Source organism: Elephas maximus, chromosome 17 (genome assembly GCF_024166365.1).
Source record: "Elephas maximus indicus isolate mEleMax1 chromosome 17, mEleMax1 primary haplotype, whole genome shotgun sequence".
Classification (NCBI taxonomy): Eukaryota; Metazoa; Chordata; class Mammalia; order Proboscidea; family Elephantidae; genus Elephas; species Elephas maximus.
The window spans coordinates 23,735,526-23,756,290 of record NC_064835.1 but is presented as its reverse complement, the minus strand read 5'-3'; the positions used below and the strand labels follow the sequence as shown (position 1 = coordinate 23,756,290).

At 37.5% G+C, this 20,765-nt stretch overlaps 1 protein-coding gene across 1 annotated transcript; it reads right to left on the bottom strand.

Moving 5' to 3' along the window:
- Positions 1-5,863: 5,863 nt before the first annotated feature.
- LOC126061091 (putative olfactory receptor 8G3) lies at positions 5,864-6,814 on the bottom strand. Its single transcript, XM_049857441.1, has one exon. It carries the CDS (start codon positions 6,812-6,814, stop codon positions 5,864-5,866), a length of 951 nt encoding a protein of 316 aa, XP_049713398.1.
- Positions 6,815-20,765: the final 13,951 nt, after the last annotated feature.

The following is a 20,765-nucleotide window of genomic DNA, read 5'->3' as shown; positions in this document are numbered from 1 at the left end:
AAAGAGGAAGACCCTCAGTGAGATGGATTGACACAGTGGCTGCAACGATGGATTCAAGCACAGCAATAATTGTGGAGTTGGTACAAGACTGGGCAGTGTTTCATTCTGTTGTGTGTAGTGTCACTATGAGTAGAAACTGACTCGACGGCACCTAACAACAACAAGAACAAAATACAAGCCATAACTAACAAGACACAAACACCAGAATATAAGTTAGATAATTGGGGTCCTCTAAAAATTAACATTTATGCTCATCAAAAAAACTTCACCAATTACCAGCTTTCTTTGCCCCTGGGCTTGTGTGCCCCTTTAGTCTCATTTTGTTTTCTGGGTGTGTGTAATCTTTGGATGAAGGGCAAACCTCAGGAGTGACTTCATTTCTGAGCTAAAAGGGTGTCTGGGGGTCGTACTCCCAGACTTTCTCCAGTCTCTGTCAGGCTGGCAAGTCTGGTCTTTCTTTTTGAGTTAGAATTTTGTTCTACATTTTTCTACAGCTCTGTCTGGGACCCTCTGTTGTGATCCCTGTCAGAGTAGTCAGTGGTGGTAGCCAGGCACCATCTAGTTATCCTGGACTCAGTCTGGTGAAGGCAGTGATTGGTGTGGTCTATTAGTTCTTTGGATTAACCTTTCCCATGTATCTTTCGTCTTCTTCATTCTCCCTTTCCCCTGAAGGAATGAGACAAGTGGAGCATCTTAGATGGCCATTAACAGGCTGTTAAGGCCCCAGACACTACTCACTAAGGTAGAATGTAGAACATTTTCTTTATAAACTATATTATGCCTATTGAGCAAGAAGTTCCCCAAGAACATGGTCTTCACAACTCTAAGCCCAGTAATTTGATCCCCCAGGGAGTTTGGATGTGTCTACAGAGCTTCCATGACCTTATCTTGTACAAGTTGTGCTGGCTTTCCCAGTGTTGTGCACTGTCTTACCCTTCACCAAAGTTACCACTTACTGATTATCTATTTAGAGATTTTTCACTCCCACCTCTCCCCTCCTTTGTAACCATCCAAAGTTATTTGTTTTTGTGTGTAAACATTTTCATGAGTTTTTATAGTAGTGATCTCATACGATATTTGTCCTTTTGTGATAGATTTATTTAATTCAGCATAATGCCCTCCAGGGAACCCAAGGTCAAGAAGGGAGAGTGTTGACATGTTAACCAATGTCACAAAATAATGTGTGTACTAACTGTTTAATGAGAAGCTAGCTTGTTCCGTAAAACCTCATCTAAAGTATAATTAAAAAAAAAAAAAAAAAAAACTTCACCAGAAGAGTAAATAGAAAACTTACAGACTGGGAAAGAAAATTTGGGTATGACAAATCCAACCAAGGTCGAATCTTTAAAATCTTCATGAAAATCCAACACCTCTACAACAAAAAGACAAATAAATGAATTAAAAACTGGGCAAAGGATATGAATAGACCCTTTACCAAAGAAGACATTCAAGTGGCTAGCAGACATGTGAGGAAATGCTTGTGATCACTAGCCATTAAAGAAATGCAAATCAAAACCACAATAAGGTACCATCTCACCCAGACCTTACTGTCACGAATTAAAAAAAAAATTAGAGTGGCTGCAGGGAGATTGCTCTGCTGGTGGGAATGTAAAATGTTACAACCATTTTGGAAAACTATATGGTACTTCATTATAAAGTTAAAAATAAAAATACCATGTGTTCCATCAATCCCACTCTTAGGAATATACCCTAGAGAAGTAAGAGCCGTCACATGAATAGACACATGCTTACTCATAGTCATTGCAGCATTGTTCACAATAGCAAAAGATGGAAACAATCTAGGTGCCTATCAGCAGAAGAGCAGATAAACACACTATGATACATACACACAATGGAATACTATGCACCGATAAAGAACAATGATAAATCTTTGAAGCATCTAACGACATGGATGAATCTGGAGGGCACTATGCTGAGTGACATAAGCCAATCACAAAAGGACAATACTGTATAAGACCACTACTATAAAAATTCATGAAAAGGTTTACATAAAAAAGGAAACAATATTGGATAGTTACAAGGGAGGGGAGGGGTGTGGAGGGAAAAACACTAACTAGACAATAAATAAGTGGTAACTTTCATTTAGGGTTAGACAGTGTAGGTGAAAAAACTGAGTCTAGGGAGGTGAAGTAAACTGTCGGGTTTTAAAGCAGATTAAAAAAAGAATTAATAATCTTGATAGAGTATCCACAAGCATTCATTATCAGCAAACGATACCAGAAAGGACGTTATAACTATAGAGCGTGTGATGAACTAGAAATGCGCCTAATGATAGCCTTGAGTGGTCAGAAAAATATGGCGAAACAGACTCTTGAGGTTTTCATTGAACAGTGTGTAAAATTTGGAAAGGCAGGATGGAAGCAAGAGGCCGTTTCAGGGTAGGGAAGCAGCATGAATGAAGGCAAGGCAATAGATATGAGCCCAGCTTTGTTGAGATATTCTATGAACTACCCCACTCAGCAGAGTTTATAACTTTCTGGCATAACAAATAGTTATCAAAATATAAATACAATTTATTTTTGCATTATGCATTTTATTTAAATCACATTTAACACTACTCTTCTTCTTAGATACAATGCCTAATCTAAATGTTAAGTTCTTGAGAGACGAACACAGAGTTGTCTATGACTAAATGCAAATTTTGTAAGATGTGTCCAAAACTGCTAATTATTCTTTATATTCCTGCTCCTTTCTTCCTCACTAATAGATGTCCTGAATCTTAGTTTGGCACATAGCCATATATGATAACCGTGGCAATTTTCAGCCTCCCTTTCATCTGGGTTTGACAATGTGACTAAGTCTAGTGGATATTAGTGTCACTTCTAGGTAGTGTTCTTCAAGTGACGGGTTATTCTCTTCTCCTTCACAATTTTCTTTCTGCTGCCTGGGTGGTGGCTATAAATGATGGATTTGGAGCTATTATCCAAGATCATAAGGTAAAAGCTACAAGTTGTACTCAACAGAGGAACAAGTTAAAAGAAGCTTATGTACCTGCTGAGTGAGTAGGGCCTACTGGTTTAAGGCACTCTGCTGTGAGTGTGTGTGTGCATGTACAGGTACGCACATGTGTGTGTCTCAGAGCCAAACCTAATCCTAACTAATACAAAAGGTAAAAGTCAATTCTGTCCCTGTGACACTGATGGTCCATGAAAATGCTAGTTGTAAATGAGGAATTGCTTTCTTTTGGATATTAAAATATACTTATATCAGAGGGAATGAAAGACAAACTCAGTATGAGAACATTATCTAAGTTCATCATTGTACTTAGTGTTAGAATATATTTAATATATCATGTTTTATTTCTGTTATAAAAACTTTTGATTATATATGTCTCTCTATAAAAATATTTGGTAAACACTATGTATTTTGTGATTTTCTTTACTAATTTGTTAAAGGTTTCCTTCTTCAATGTTTTTTAATTTCTTTTCCTCCTTTTTTATGTTAGAGCTTTATTTACATTTTATCTGTCTAATATTTATCCTAATATTTTAAATGTATGTCCTCTACCAGTTCTCAGAATAACTAGAGATGTTCCATGTACTTTTATCCTCATTAACACCTTTAAAATGTTTTATTATATAAATAAATCCTCCAAAACATGTACAATTCTTATAAACAGTTATTTCAACCTACCACTGACCAGTGCAAAAAAGTTTCTCAATGGATGTTGCTTGTTCAATGCCTAGAGTAATACTTTAAAAATTACTCACCCATAGCCCTTGTAAAACATATCCAAGCAGTACACATTTATGTATACAATACATATACATGTACATACATGTTACACATAAATACAAGTATATAGATCACATACATATATAATCTATACAGACGTACACACAGATTTTTTTTTTTTTTTGCAGGATTAAGGTATGAGACATGGAAATAGGACTGAGTAGTGCATAGAAAGCCAAGAAAGATGTTACTTCTAGTTTCCAAAGAGGGAAATATCCTCACCTCTTCATTACAACTTGTGATTTTATGTGGTGAGATAAAGGGTGATATCACATTGAGGTATTAATGCTACCTTTTTGACGGTAAACTGATGACAAAGCAAGCATAGTTGTATGCATGCCAGTCCAGTCAGAAGATTTTAAAAATACACTTCACCCAGGTGTAAATGCTCAAGCTTCGTCAAAAAAGACCCAGTAGCCCAGTGCTCTGCCTCTGGGCACGGTTTTATAGACATGAGCAGTCACGAGTATGATGTTGTTTGGAGATTTCCATGCTTGTTTCTCCTTAATGTAACTGATTTGAAAGCTTTGAATCTCAGAAGCATTAGAAAGAACACACCAGGAGTTCTTATCTAAAAGTGGTTCTAAAAGTAAAGTGAAATATCTGGTCTTTAGGAGTCTGGAAGAACCACTCTAGGGAGAGAAGGGAAAATACATCCAGATGCTGCTACCATCAGCAAGAGAAGATGTGGGAGCTCAGCAACTGGCAAGATGAACTAGCAGAAGCTGGTGCCACCAAGAGGTGCTGAGAGTTAATAGGAATTACTCCATGTCACGGGTTTTATCTTATTTTGTTTTGTTTTGGGTTTCTTTCCTCTCAGGAGGACTAATAAGAGTTTTCTGGTTGCTATTCTTAAAAAGCCACAGTGGGACCTTCGTTGGAAAAAGGGAAGAGGGGAAATTTATTACTTGGACGTCTTCCTAAATATTAATCTAACTCACATTTTCTGTTTTAAACTCCTCTTTACTAGGCAAGGAAACCCTGGTGGCATAGTGGTTAAAAGCTATGGCTGCTAATCAAAAGGTTAGCAGTTCAAATCTACCAGACATTCCTTGGGAACCTTATGGAGCAGTTCTACTCTGTCTTATAGGATGGCTATGAGTCAGAATTGACTCAATGGCAATGGGTTTGAGTTTTTTGGTTACTAGGGAAGGTGGGTGATCCACAAATTTTAAGTTGAAGCCCAAGAAAATTATTGAGTGTCTACATAATAATTTTACCAATTTTTTTTCCAGAATAAATATTTGAGTAAGAGGGTACATGTAATTAGACAGAAAGCAATTTTCCAATTTTAGCATTTGTGTACGAGTAACTGATCCATATGATTTCCAGAAATAGTCAAAGAATGTCAGTTCTACATCTGTGATTGTACAATATGGTTTAAAACAGAAATCTTTAGAAATAGTAGAAAATGAATATAGGTAGGAGTCTAGGGAAAAGGAGGTGGTAGCACAATGCTAAAACTGTGAAGAAAAGGATGTTGCATAAAAAAAAAAGTAAAAATACACATAATGTATTCAGCCCTGATTAGTCTATTAGTCTCTTCCACCAGAGAGTTATCATCTTCTGGGCAGGAATCATGTCTTATCCATCATCTGCCCCCATCTTCCTTAATAAAGTTCTCTGCACTTAGCAACTGTAGGGATTGAATTTTGTAGTTTTCAAATAATTAAACATTATTTATTTTAGAGATAATTTTTTTAGAAGAGCTTATTGCTACACTTATTAGTAAATAAGGGCCAATACACAAAGTATTAAGAAGATCAAAGGATACAGACCAAAAGGATCTTTCTATGAATTATGTAGGTAAGTCTTAGCTAACAAAGTACCATTTCCCAGGTGTATAAATTATAATTTCCCCACATGAAGGCCTTTGAAGATTAAAAAAAAAAAATGACTAGAGGTAATATGAATTACTAGGGGTGACCTCCGGGGTTTCCTAGAATTGACTCTGTCCTTCATGTGACTGCCTTCTATTTGACACTATGAATCCAGTTTTATCTTTGGGACCTTTCTTCCAAATAATCAAGTGTTGGCAACAATCTCACTACTTGTGTATATATGTTGCTGTCTCTGGACTCCTTCCTTACTGAATCTTCTCCAAGAATTAGAAATCTCTGCTAATGCAGAATGGTCTTTTCTCAATGATTTTACTGAGAGCAACTTTGACCTCCTTATTCCTCAGGCTGTAGATGAAGGGGTTCAGCATTGGAACAATAATGGAGTAAAACACAGAAGCCACTTTGCTTTGGCCCATGAAGCCGACATTTGATGGCTGCAGGTACATGAATGCTGCAGAACCATAGGAGATTGTAACAGCCAAGATGTGGGAACTGCATGTTCTGAAGGCTTTGGACCTGCCCTCAGTGGAGTGGATTTGCAGGATGCTGGCAATAATGGAGACATAGGAGACAACGATGGTCAAGGATGGTGCAAGAATATTAAATAAACTGAAGCACAAAAGTACCACTTCATTGATATAAGTGCTGGAGCAGGAGAGCTCCAGTAGTGGATAAATATCACAGAAGTAATGGTTGATTACTTTAGCCTTACAGAAAACCACTATTAGCATGCAACCTGTGTGAGCTGTGGCACCAATCAAGCCCATCATATATACCTCAACTACCAACCAGGAGCAGACCTGGTAAGACATGGTGACATTGTAAAGCAATGGCTTACAGATGGCCACATAGCGATCATATGCCATCATGGCCAACATATGACTTTCTGATACAATAAAAAAGATAAATAAGTAGAGCTGAGTCATGCATTCAGGGTAGGAGATGGTGTTCTTCTCTGTCACAAAGTTCACCAGCATTTTGGGGGTAATGACAGTGGAACAACAGAGATCAATGAAGGACAAACTGCTGAGGAAACAGTACATGGGGGTGTGCAGGTGAGAACTGAGCCCAATCAGTGTGATCATGCCCAGGTTCGCCGCCATTGTGACCACATAGACTCCTAGGAAGAAAAGAAAGAGGGGCAGCTGAAGTTCTGGGTTTTCCGTTAGTCCAGCGAGGATGAACTCAGTCACTGTGGAATAATTTCCTGCTGCCATTTTCCTTTGGGAATTCTATGGAAGAAGGGAAGAAGAAATTTGAGGTACGTGTTTATTTATGCAGTGTGAAACAGATGTAAGTATTATCGTTCAGGTATCTCTGGTTCTCTCTCCCTGTGCCTGCTGTATGTTGGATGTTAGACCCTGGGATCCCAGTATTATGGGCCATGCAAATAAACATCAGGTGAAACTATATCTTTTTTTAAAATTTCTGTGCTGTATGACTGGGTCTTAGAACTGGCCAGGCTCTGAACATCTAAACAACTGTTCTGATAACTTAGGATATTGAGTATTCTAAGCCCTTTTGGTACAATGATTTAGCACTGGACTGATAACTGGAAGTCTGGCAGTTCAAAGTCACCCAGTGGCTCTGCTGGTAAAAGACCTGAAAATCTGCTTATGTAAAGATTACAGCCTAGAAAACCTTATGGAGTAGTTCTACTCTGTCAGATGGAATCGATATGAGTTGAAAATTGACTCAGTGGTACCTAACAACAGCACAAAAACAAAGCACTTACTATGCCTTATTTGCAATCCTCTCAACTCTTCTGCAGAACAAATACTACCAGGAAACTTGTACCAGTTACTATCGATTTGCTTCTGACTAACATCGAGCCCATGTGTGTCAGACTAGAACTGTGCTCCAGAGAGATTTCATCGGCTGATTTTTTGGAATTAGTTCAGCACGACTTTCTTCTGAGACACATTAACCATTTGAACTATCTAGGGATTCCACCACAATTACTAGTATACTTATATATTTGACTCACAGTGGTTTAATATTTGATGATAGGCATATTATAAGCAAGTGATCAGTATATGAGAGAAGGCCTATCTGTCTCTGTATGGGTCCTTCCCCTTTTCATCTTCCATTTCTTCTTTGAGCTATTCATGTCTGCTTTCCCCTCATCTCTTTATCATATCAGAGAAACCATTCACTATAATTAATGTGAGACAAATATTAACATAATTTACAAAAGTAATGCATTGACCCTCTCATGTAGGCTTATTTCCCTTTAGAGAATACCTTGTCTACTGGAAACAATTAAAAATATAGAAATAGTGGCTCTGGGAAGTAACTGAATGGCTGACATTAAGCATATCACTCAAATTGAGAACCACATCCAGGAAGGAAGTGCATTTTCTAATGAGGAGAAGCCAGAAGTTCCTATGACTAAAGGTAAAACTTATTCATCCCTAAAACACCATGTGCTACATACTCTTGTATAACCTGATGTGGTCCATGACCTTGGAACTTTTGTTCCAGAGGAGCATGGCTGCAGAATGGAATTCTTGGATGGTATTTTTAGCATGTCTTTGCATGTCTTAGGCATGTTGTCTTGGTGTGTTTTGCAGTTACCTTCAAATCAAATCTTTTATCAATCCCTTGATGACATTAAAGACCAAAGCAGAAGAATGTGTGTGTCTCTGAGATCTGAGTTTTGAAGGAAGTTGATGAGTTCCTGGCATAAGATACCATGATGACAGTTCTATGTTCAAAAGAACAAGATCAAAAAGATATCAGCAAAGATTGGTGGTGTATCAAAAACAAGGAAAAGAGTGTTGAGATAAGAACGAATGTGAAGGTGATATTACTATTTATTATAGTATATTATTCAATGCTTACCAAGAAGTTATGCCCCTTTATCCATCCACCATTCACTGAGCACAGATAAACGGTAAGCTCAGGATTCACCATTGTGTGATCTAGTATAGATGCCAGCATAATTGGAATCACTGAAAAATGTTAATTATAAAAAAAAAACAATTATAGCTATAACAATTTTTTCCAACTCTTATTTTCTTTGAATCTACCATGTATTTTGCATATGCTTTTCTTTTAGCAGAATGGTATTTCCAGGAGATATAAGTATTAGTAAAGATTTTTATTATTACTTTTATTTCCCATAGCTTTGTCAAATTTATATGTATTATTAAGAAACGCTCATCAACAACTACAGTGAAAATCCAAGGTCACTATGAATAAGACGCTTAAGTCTCTCAAGTTTCAGTTTTATCTATGACATAAGAATAATAAGCTCATACCACGTAGCACTCCTGGGGAATACATCAAATAATATTTATGAAGTGCCTGGACAGTTCTAATCACTTGGTAAGCAGATAAAAATACTCAGCCAAACACTGAATGGAATAAGAAACTAACAGAAGACTGAGGATGAGGAGAGATATTTGTCGAAGTGCCTTATCAGCTAAGGCAACACAGATTCTCCATTTTGGACTTCTATTGGAGATCAGCTGACAGGGAGCACAGGAAAGCAGCTTCACGGAGCTCCCAGCAGGAGACAGAGGACTGGGTAACCAGTAATACACGTTTTTCCACCCCCATCCCATTCCTGCTGCTCTATCTCTGAGCTTCCTGGCTGGCTGTGGTGGCTTGGCCAGCTGAGAAGTGCAACGTCCATGATGCTTGGATTTGCCCCACCCACATCACAGATTAGTGGACAGGGAGTACAGGAAAGCAGCTTCACGAAATTCCCAGCAGGAGTCAGAACACCCAGTAATAAGCCTCCTCTGCTTTCTGCCAGCCACAGTCTCTTGGCTAGGAGGGAACTGCTTCTGTCCCAGGCCACTTGCATTTGGCCCATTCTTAGTGGTTGGGTCCCTGAGTTGGTGTAGCTTCTTTCCGTCTCTTTTGTTTTTTTCTGTGCCTCCCACCACTTCCCCCTCTTTCCTTTGAACATCTGGCACAGTGTGCCATCTTTGCTTCTTCTTGAAATGCTGTGAAGCCGTACTCGACAGGGGATCCACTCCCCCCGGCCTGTGATACCATGCTGGTGGGATCCCTGGGGCTTAATTTTTTTACTTGTTTTGCTTTGTTCTGTTTTGTTTCATTTGTTTGTTTTCTTTCTCTTTTCACACTTAGGAGCCCCTTCTAGCCAGTCTGCACTTCATGGCCTAGGAGCCACTCCCCCAATCTGTGCAGACATATAGGTGGGATTCCAGGGGGCATTTCTTTTCTTTTTTCCTTCTCTCTTTTTCCTTCTTTCTTCATTTCTCGGTTCTCATCTGTATATACGTACCTTCTTTTCCAGTCTCCTGAATACCTGGTGTTGTGTGACATCTCTACCCCCTCTAGCCAGGTTATACTGCTTAAACTGGAGACTTCCCCGTCTTCATGCCCACACTGGTGGGACCCCTGGGGTCTTTTCTATTTTTTTTCTTTTCCAAATTTTTATCTAGTTATTTTTTTTCTTTTTCCCTTTTTCTTTCTTCCTTTTTTTTTCTTTTTTCTTCTCTCCATTTCTTGGGTTCTCATCTCTCCAAGTCAATGGCAACCTCCCTTTGCACTCTTTTTTAGGGGGGTTGTGTGTGTGTGTGTGTTTTCCTTTGTTTGTTTTTGGCTCCTGTTTCTCTCTCTTCTTTCCCATACCCATACTAGCTCCATACATCACAACCTCACCCCTCTTTCCTGCCTACCTGCATCATGTGTTCAACATCACACCTCTGAGCAGCACAGGCACGTCCTACTGGAGACTGCCTGACACGGATTCCTGGCCCTCCTGCCAGCCCTAGCATGTGCCACAAACAACCCACCCCAGCCCCTCCCCTATAGCTGGACCTGCCCTACTGCGCCATAGTTGAGTGACTGGCCCCGCCCATTGGACAGGGGGGTGAAAATTATCGCAACTACAGACAAATGTACAACAAAGAATGCCTAGCCTGCCTGCTCAGAGATAACCAAATAAAAAAACAGGACAAAATGAACAAATCCACAATCAAGAAATGAAAAAAATAACTACCGAATGTCCAGAAGACAGCAGACAAAAATCAAAACTTAAAAAGAAAAAAAGGACAGGATGATTCTAGTAGGCATCCAAAATAAAACACAAAGTGACTTTCCAGTAGAAGGAAAGGCAGGAGAACTACCTGACAAGGAATTCAAATCTCTAATATTCAGAGCTATCCAAGAGTTGAATCAAAAAAAGCACACATAAACGAGGAAAAAATAGACAAATTTATGGAAAAGGCAGATAGATTCACACGAAATATAGACAAAAAATGAAATAATTCAGGAACTTAATACAAGAACAAAATGCCAAAATAAGTTCACAACTAGAAATCATACAAAAACAATTAAAAATCCAAAGATAAACAAGATTTCAGATATGGACAGTGTCTTAGAAGGACCGAGGAGGAGGTTTGAAATGTTGGGAGACAGGGTCAGTGAAATTGAGTACAAACATTTGAATACAATTCTGAGGAAAAATCAGAAAAAGAAGAATAAATAAAAATGAGGAAACCCTGAGAATTATGTGGCATACAATCGAAAGCAAAAATTTGCGAGTGATCAGAGTTCCAGAACAGGGAGTGAAAATGGAAAACACAGAGAGGATCGTTAAAGAATTGCTGATGCAAAACTTTACTAATATCATGAATGATGAAAAGCTGACCACCCAAGAACCTCAATGAACCCCATATAGGATAGACTACAAAAGAAAACACCAAGGCATATCATAATCACACTTGTTAAAACCAAAGACGAAGACAAAATCCTGTGAGCAGCTCAAGAAAAACAAAAAGTCACATAGAGATGAGAAACAATATTACTAAACTCTGATTATTCGGCAGAAACCATGATGGCAGGAAGGCAATGGGATGATATATATAAAACCTTGAAAGAAAAACATTGTCAGTCACAAATAATATATCCCGCAAAACTTTCATTCATATATCATGGTGAAATTAGGACATTTCCAGATAAAAGAAAATTAAGGGAATATGTAAAAACCAAACGAAATCTACAAGAAATATTAAAGGGAGTCCTTTGGTCTGAAAACAAACAACATCAGACCACAACCTAAATATAGGACACAAGATTTTACCAGCCAGATACCAATGTATGAAATGAACTCTCAAAGGCAATCCAAAACCAAAACAATTGCAACAGGGAACCAGAGAGGTTAATCTGTAAATGACAACAATGTCAGAACAATAAAAGAGGGACTAAATGGTATAGGTATAGAACTTTTTAATGTAGAGGAGGGTAAGGCGATACCAAGAATAATGGATTGGTTCAATCCTAGAATAATAAAGGTAAATGTCAAGGTAACACAAAGAAAATAAACAAACCTACCCATCAAAAGAAAGAAAAAAAAAAGTCTCGATAAAAAACAAAATGTACAAAAACAAAAGAAATCCACAGACAAAAGGAGTTCAGCACAAGAGAGTAAGAGGAACAAAGAAAATGTTAGTGTCATGAAAAAAAAAAAAGCACTACAAAATGACAACAACAAACTCACACCATTCAATAATTACACTGAAATTAAATGGGCTAAATGCACCCATAAAGAGACACAGAGTGACAGAATGGATTAAAAAACAGGATCCGTCAATATGCTGTCTACAAGAGAAACACCTTAGAAACAAAAGTGCAAATTTATTAAAAATCAAAGAATGGAAAAAAATATATCAAGCAAATAACTACCAAAAAAGAGCAGGAGTGGCCAATACTAATCTCAGATAAGATAGACTTTAAAACAAAATCCACCATAAAAGATGAAGACAGAAACTAAAGAATGATTAAAGGGATGATCCATCATGAAGATTTATGCATAATAAACATCTATGCACCCAATGACAGGGCTCCAAAATACATAAACTCTAATACCACTGAAAACAGAAACTGACATTTCCATCATAAGAGTAGGAGACTTCAACACACCACTCTCGGTAAAAGACAGAGCATCTAGAAAGAAACTCAACAAAGATACAGAATTGCTAAAGAGCACTATCGGCCAACTTGACCTCACAGACATATATAGAACACCACCTAACAGCTGCAAAGTATACATTCTTTTCCAATGCACATGGGACGTTCTCCAGAAAAGACCACATCTTAGGCCACAGAGCAACCCTCAAAAAAATCCAAAACATTAACATAATACAAAATATCTTCTCTGACCACAATACCATCAGCAGAAATTAAGAACAGGAAGAGTTAATGATAAAAAATCAATTATATAGACTGAATAATACCCTGCTTAAAAACCACTGGCTATTTTTTTTAATAGATGAAATCAGAAAATTCGTAGAATCAAACAAGAATGAAAACATATCATACCAAAACCTTTAGGGACAGCAAAGACAGTCCTCAGAGGTCAATTTATAGCAATAGATGCACACATCAAAAAAGAAGAAAAGTGCAAAATCAAAACATTCACTATGCAACTTGAACAAATAGAGAACAGCAAAAGAAGTCCACAGCCACCAGAAGAAAGGAAATAATAAAGATCAGAGCAGAAATAAATGAAATAAAGAATAGAAAAACAATAGAAGGAATCAACAAAACCAAAAGTTGGTTCTTTGAAATGATCACAAAGCACTGGCCAAATAGACAAAAGAAAAATAGGAGAGAACACAAATAACTGTAATAAGGGATGAAATGGGGGACACTACAACAGGTCCAACTGAAATAAAAAGGATCATAACAGAGTATTATGTAAAACTATATCCCAACAAATTTGAAAACCTAGAGGCAATGGACAAATTTCTAGAAACACACTTCCTACTCAAACTAACACAAAATGATGTTGAAAATCTGAAGACTCATAAAAAGAGAAGAGATTGAAAAGTTAAAAAAGAACTCCCAAGAACAACAACAAAAAAAGCCCTGGCCCAGATGGCTTTACTGGAGAATTCTATCAAAGATTCAGAGAAGAGCTTACACCAGTACTACTCAAACTATTTCAGAACAAAGAAAAGGAAGTGATAATTTTGAACTTATTCTATGAAGCCATCATAACCCTGATACCAAAACCAGGAAAAGACACCACAAAATAAGAAAATTACAGATCAATATCGCTCAAGACTATAGATGCAAAAATTCTCAACAAAATTCTAGCCACTAGAATTTAGCAGCATATCAAAAATACAATGCACCACAACCAAGTAGGATTCATACCAGGTATGCAAGGATGGCTCAACATTAGAAAATCAATCAACATAATCCACCACATAAAAAGAAAGAAAATAATTACATGATCATCTCAATCGATGCAGAAAAGGCATTTGACAAAGTCCAACACCCATTCCTGATAAAAACTCTCAATAAAATAGGTATAGAAGGAAAACCTGTCAACATAATAAAGGGCATATATGCAAAACCAACAGCCCACATCATTCTTAATGGAAAAGGGCCGAAAATATTCTCCTTGAGAACAGGATCAAGACAAGGATGCCCTTTATCACCACTCGTACTTAAGCCTTTGTTGGAAGTCCTAGTTAGAGCAATATGGCAAGAAACAGAAATAAAGGGCATTCAAATTGGTAAGGAAGAACTTGTACTCTCCCTATTTGCTAATGATATGATACTATACATAGAAAACCCAAAAGACCCCACAAGAAAACTACTGGAACTAATACAAATATTCAACAGGGTGGCAGGATACAAGGTAAACATGCAAAAATCAGTTGGATTCCTATACACCATAAAGAGAACAATGAAAAGGAAATCAGGAAAACAATACCATTTATAATAGTCTCTAAAAAAAATTAAAAAACTTGGAAATAAGTCTAACTAGGCATGTACAAAGACCTATACAAAGAAAACTACAAAATGCTACTGCAAGATACTAAAAGAGATCTACATAAATAGAAAAACATACGATGCTCATGGATAGGTAGACTCAGCATTGTGAAAATGACAATTCTACCCAGAGCGATTTACAAATGCCATGCAATACAGATTCAAATACCGAAAACATTCTTTAAAGTGATGGAAAAACTTATCATTAACTTTATATGCAAAGGAATGAAGTCTCGGACACTATTGAAGAATAAGAATAAAGTAGGAGGACTCACAGTACTTGACATCAGAACCTACTCTACAGCTACAGTAGTCAAAACAGCCTGGTACTGATACAATGACAGATGGATTGACCAATGGAACAGAATTGAGAATCCAGATGTAAATCCATCCACCTACAGTCTCCTGATCTTTGACAAGGGCCCAAATTCCATCAATGGGGAAAAGACAATCTTTTTAACAAATGATGCTGGCAAAACTGGATGCCTATCTGCAAAAAAATGAAACAGGACCCATACCTCATACCATATACAAAAACAAACTCAAAATGAATCAAGACCTAAATATAAAGCCAAAACCCATGAGGTTTATGGAAGAAAAAATAGGATCAAAGCTAGAGGCCCTAATACATGGCACTAACAGGATACAAAACACAACAACACACAAGCTCCAGAGAATAAGCTAGATAACTGGGATCTTCTAAAAATTAAACACTTTTGCTCATCAAAAGTCTTCAGCAAGAGTTAAAAGAGAACATACAGCCTGGGAAAAAAAAAATTTGGCTATTACAAATCAAAAGTCTCATCTCTAAAATCTACAAGAAAATACAACACCTCTACAACAAAAAGATAAACAATCCAGTGAAAAAAATGGGCAAAGGAAATGAACAGACACTTCACCAAAGAAGACATTCAAGTGGCTAACACACACATCAGGAAATGCTCATGATCTCTAGACATTAGAGAAATGCAAATCAAAACCTTCTTACCCCGGCATTACTGGCACCAATCAACTAAACAGGAAATAACAGATGTTGAAGAGGCTGTGGGGAGATCAGAACTCTTATGCACTGCTGGTAGGAATGCAAAATGATATAAACATTTTGGAAAACAATATGGTGCTTCCTCAGAAAACTAGAAATAGAAATACCATCTGACCCAGCAGTCTCAGTCCTAGGAATATATCCTAGAGAAATAAGAGATGTCGCATGGACAGACATATGCATACCCATGTACACTGCAGCATTGTTCACAATAGCATAAAGATGGAAACAACCTAGATGTCCATCAACAGATGAATGGATAAACAAACTGTGGTACATACACACAATGGAGTATTAGGTAACGATAAAGAACAATGATGAATCTGTGAAGCATCTCATAACATGGATGATTCTGGAGGATATTATGCTGAGTGAAATAAGGCAGTCACGAAAGGACAAATATTGTATGCGACCACTACTGTAAATACTCATGAAAAGTTTTACGTACAAAAAGAAACAATCTTTGATGGTTATGAGTGAGGGAAGGGGTGGAGATGAAAAAACACTTAATAGACAATAGGTAAGTGGAAAGTTTGGCGAAGGGTAAGACAGCACACAATAGTGGGGAAGCCAGCACGACCTGTACAAGGCAAGGTCGTGGTATTTCTATAGACACTTCCAAACTCCCTGAGGGATCGAATTGTTGGGCTGAGGGCTGTGAGGACTATGATCTCAGGAAATATCTAGCTCAATTTGTATTAAAAGAGTTTATGAAGAATATGTTCTACATTCTACTTTAGTGAGTAGCATCTGGGGTCTTAAAAGCCTGTGAGCAGCCATCTAGGATACTCCACTGCTCTCACCCCTTTGGGAGAAAGGAAGAACTAAGAAAGCTAAAAGACATAAGGGAAAGATTAGTCCAAAAACTAATGGACCACATCTACCACAGCCTCCACAAGACTGAGTCCAGAACAACAAGATGGTGCGCGGCTACCACCACTGACTGCTCTGACAGGGATCAAATTAGAGAGTCCCGGACAGAGCTAGAGAAATATGTAGAACAAAATTCTAACTCAAAAAGAAAGACCAGACTTGTGGTCCTGATAGAGATTAGAGAAAACGTGAGGGTATGACCCCCAGACACCCTTTCAGCTCGGTAATAAAATCACTCCTGAGGTTCACCTTTCAGCCAAAGATTGAACTGACCCATGGAAAAAAAACGAGTCCTTAGAGAATGGACTGGAAGGCAGGAGGGAAGAGGAAAGCTGGTAATAGGTAACCCAGGGTTGAGAAGGGAGAGTGTTGACATGTCATGGGGTTTTTAACCGATATCGTAGAACATTGGGTGTACTAACTCTTTGATGAGAAACTAGTTTGTTCTGTAAACCTTCATCTAAAGTACAATAAAAAATAAATTTAAACAAATAAGAACAAAGTGGGAGGACTTACTCTGCCTGATTTTAGGAACTATTATACCGCCACAGTAGTCAAACAGCCTGGTAGTGGTACAACAACAAATATATAGACCAGTGGAACAGAATGGAGAACCAAGACATAAATCCATCCACATATGAGCAGTTGATATTTGAAAAAGTCCCCCAAACAGTTAAATGGGGAAAAGGAAGTCTTTTTAACAAATGGTGCTGGCATAACTGGATATCCACCTGCAAAAAATGAAATAAGACCCATACCTCACTCCATGCACAAAAACGAGCTCAAAATGATCAAAGACCTAAATATAAAATCTAAAGCGATAAAGATCATGGGAGAAAAAAATAGGGACAACGTTAGGAGTCCTAATACACGGCATAAACAGTATACAAAACATTATTAAGAACACAGAAGAAAAACTAGATAACTGGGAGCTCCTAAAAATCAAACACGTATGCTCATCCAAAGACTTTACCAAAAGATTAAAAAGATTACTTAGAGACTTGGAAAAAGTTTTTAGCTATGACCTTTCTGATCAGTGCCTGATCTCTAAAATCTTCATGATACTGCAAAAACTCAAGTATAAAAAGACAAATAACCCATTTAAAAAATGGGCAAAAGATATGAACAGACACTTCACTAAAGAAGACATTCGGGTAGTTAACAGATACATGAGGAAATGCTCACGATCATTAGCCATTAGAGAAATGCAAATCAAAACTACAATGTGATTTCATATTATTCCAAAAGGCTGGCATTAATCCAAAAAACACAATACCATAAATGTTGGAGAGGCTGTGGAGAGATTGGAAAACTTCTACACTGCTGGTGGGAATGTAAAATGGTACAACCTCTTTGGAAATCGATTTGGAGCTTCCTTAAAAACCTAGAAATAGAACTACCATACTATCCAGCAATCCCAGTCCTTGGAATGTATCCTAGAGAAATAAGAGCCTTTACAGGAACAGATATATGCACACCCATATTCATTCGAACACTTTACAATAGCAAAAAGATAGAAGCAACCAAGGTGTCCGTCAATGGATGAATGGATAAATAAATTATGGTGTATTCACACAATGGAATACTACACATCGATAAAGAACAGTGAGGAATCTGTGAAACATTTCATAACATGGAGGAGCCTGGAAGGCATCATGCTGAGTGAAATTAGTCAGCTGCAAAAGGACAAATATTGTATAAGACCACTATTATAAGAACTCGAGAAATAGTTTAAACAGAGAAGAAAATATTCATTGATGGTTATGAGAAGGGGGAGGGAAGGAGGGTGAGAGAGGTGTATTCACTATGTAGATAGTAGATAAGAACTACTTTGGGTGAAGGGAAAGACAACACACAATACAGGCTAGGTCAGCACAACTGGACTAAACCAAAAGCAAAAAAGTTTCCTGAATAACTGAATGCTTCAAAGGCCAGCGTAGCAGGGACGGGGGTTTGGGGACCATGGTTTCAGGCAACATCTAAGTCAATTGGCGTAATAAAATCTATTAAGAAAACATTCTGCATCCCACTTTGGAGAGTGCAGTCTGGGGTCTTAAACCCTAGCAAGCAGCCATCTAAGATGCATCAATTGATCTCATCCTACCTGGATCAAAGGAGAATGAAGAACTCCAAGGACACAAGGTAATTATGAGCCTAAAAGACAGAAAGGGCCACATAAACCAGAGACTACATCAGCCTGAGACCAGAAGTCAGTGGTGCCCAGCTACAACTGATGACTGCCCTGACAGGGAAAACAACAGAGAACCCCCGAGGGAGCAGTGGAATGCAGACCCCAAATTTTCATAAAAAGACCAGACTTAATGGTCTGACTGAGACTAGAAGGCCCCCAGACCTTCTGTTGGCTCAGGACAGGAACCATTCCCAAAGCCAACTCTTCACACAGGGATTGGACTGGACAACGGGTTGGAAAGGGATGCTGGTGAAGAGTGAGCTTCTTGGATTAGGTGGACACTTGAGACTATGTTGGCATCTCATGCCTGGAGGGGAGATAAGAGGGTAGAGGTGGTTGGAAGCTCACGAAATGGACACGAAAAGAGAGAGTGGAGGAAGGGAGTGGGCTGTCTCATTAGGCGGAGAGCAATTGGGAGTATGTCCACCCTGTAGCAAGGTGTATATAAATTTTTGTGTGAGAGGCTGACTTGATTTGTAAACTTTCACTTAAAGTGCAGTAAAAATTAAAAAAAAAAAAAAAGGAAATAGTTTTCTCTTGTTGCAGCTTCTTTTCTATAGGAGTAGAGTTTACACATGATTGTGAGGGAATGCTTCTAGAATGAGGCTTATTTGTCTTTAGATAATATCAGAACACTGCAAAATCATGATTTGAAAAGTGATTTGTCTAGAGTTTAGTAATATTAGATGGAAAAAAAGCTTACTTTCTCAAGTCCACAGTTACTTGACTTGTTTTGAAAACCATAGTGGATATGCAATCTTAAAATGTTGCTAGTTTATTAGATGTGCTTCTAAAATCACTAAAAAATGATGTTAATTCTCCAAATTAAATGTCTTATGAATTGGTAAATGCCTTTTATGGAGTGATATCATTGCCAAGCTCCTCTTTAAAAGAATGAAGGTATTGACATGCTGAGTATATTATTGTTTACACTTCTTAAGTTGCCCTTAAATATGTCATACCTTAAACCATATAATAAGTCTAACATCAAATAATAATTTTTTAGGGCTGAAAACTTAAACCGTTTTATGGATTACAAAATTCTCGAAGCCATTTTTGATTAAAAAATTGTTAGCTGTCACATTGCCTAATGTATGCTTACAATAGTGACAATGAAGTATAGGAGTTAAGCATTCAAAAGAAAATTAATTTCATTTCAAAATCGCGTATGTGAGATAGTGCAGGTACAGCATAACATACAAGTATTTAAACAATATTAAAGATTAGGTTTTTTTTTAAATCATTCTAGATCCTGTAGTAAAACTCGTGCTTCTGTCTTATACATTAAATATGTAGTTTATAAAAATCATCTAAAATTAAAATAATGTCTTATTATAGGTTTTTCCCCACAGTCTTAAATTAAATCACTTAGATCATTTTTCACAAGTTAATATATTATTTTTTAGATATTTAAGAATTCCATTTTGTTTTCGAAAAAGATTTTTAAAGCTTCTAATAGCTAAGACACAAAGTTCTGAAATCAAGGAAAAAACAAGCTTAAAAATTAGGAAGAATACCTGCTTAAGAATCTGATAGGAGCAGACCTTGAATTTTAAATAAACAAATGTGTGTACAATATAAAACCAAAAACACAAACTCACTGCCATCAAGTTGATTCCAACTCATATCCAGCAATAAACAAATAAATAAATAGTCACTGTCAAGTTTGCTCTGACTCATGGTGATCCCATGTGTGTCAGAGTGGAACAGTGGTCCTCAGGGTTTTCAATGGTTGATTTTTTTGGAAATGGATTGCCAGACCTTTCTCCTGAGGCATCTCTGAATGGATTTAGACCTTGCATCTTTGGTTAGCAGCTGAATAGGTTAACTCTTTGCACCACACAGGGACTCCACATAAACAGTAAAAGAACCAAACCAAACTCATCACTGTTGAGCCAATTCTGACTCATAACGACCCTATAACACAGTAGACCTGCCTCATAGGATTCCTAAGGGGCTGATGGTAGATTCAAACTGGTGAACTTTTGGTTAGTAGCTGAGTTCTTTAACCCCATATACCAAGTAGTTGTATTAAATTAATATAATGTATCATAGATGAATTTCAAAATGATCTTCAGATACTTTCAGTATAATAATGTAACTCACATGTCTCCAGAGCAGATAATACCCTGGGCAAAATTTAAAAAATATTCAAATGAAATAAGTAGAATGACACATATTAGCAGCATTTTGCTCCTATGCTCCCTACCACCTGGGCCATTATTCTCAAAACTGAGTAGAGAGTTCTTGTCTCACATCTGCTCCTGAGTCATTTCACACTGCAGCCTGCCTCTGCTGT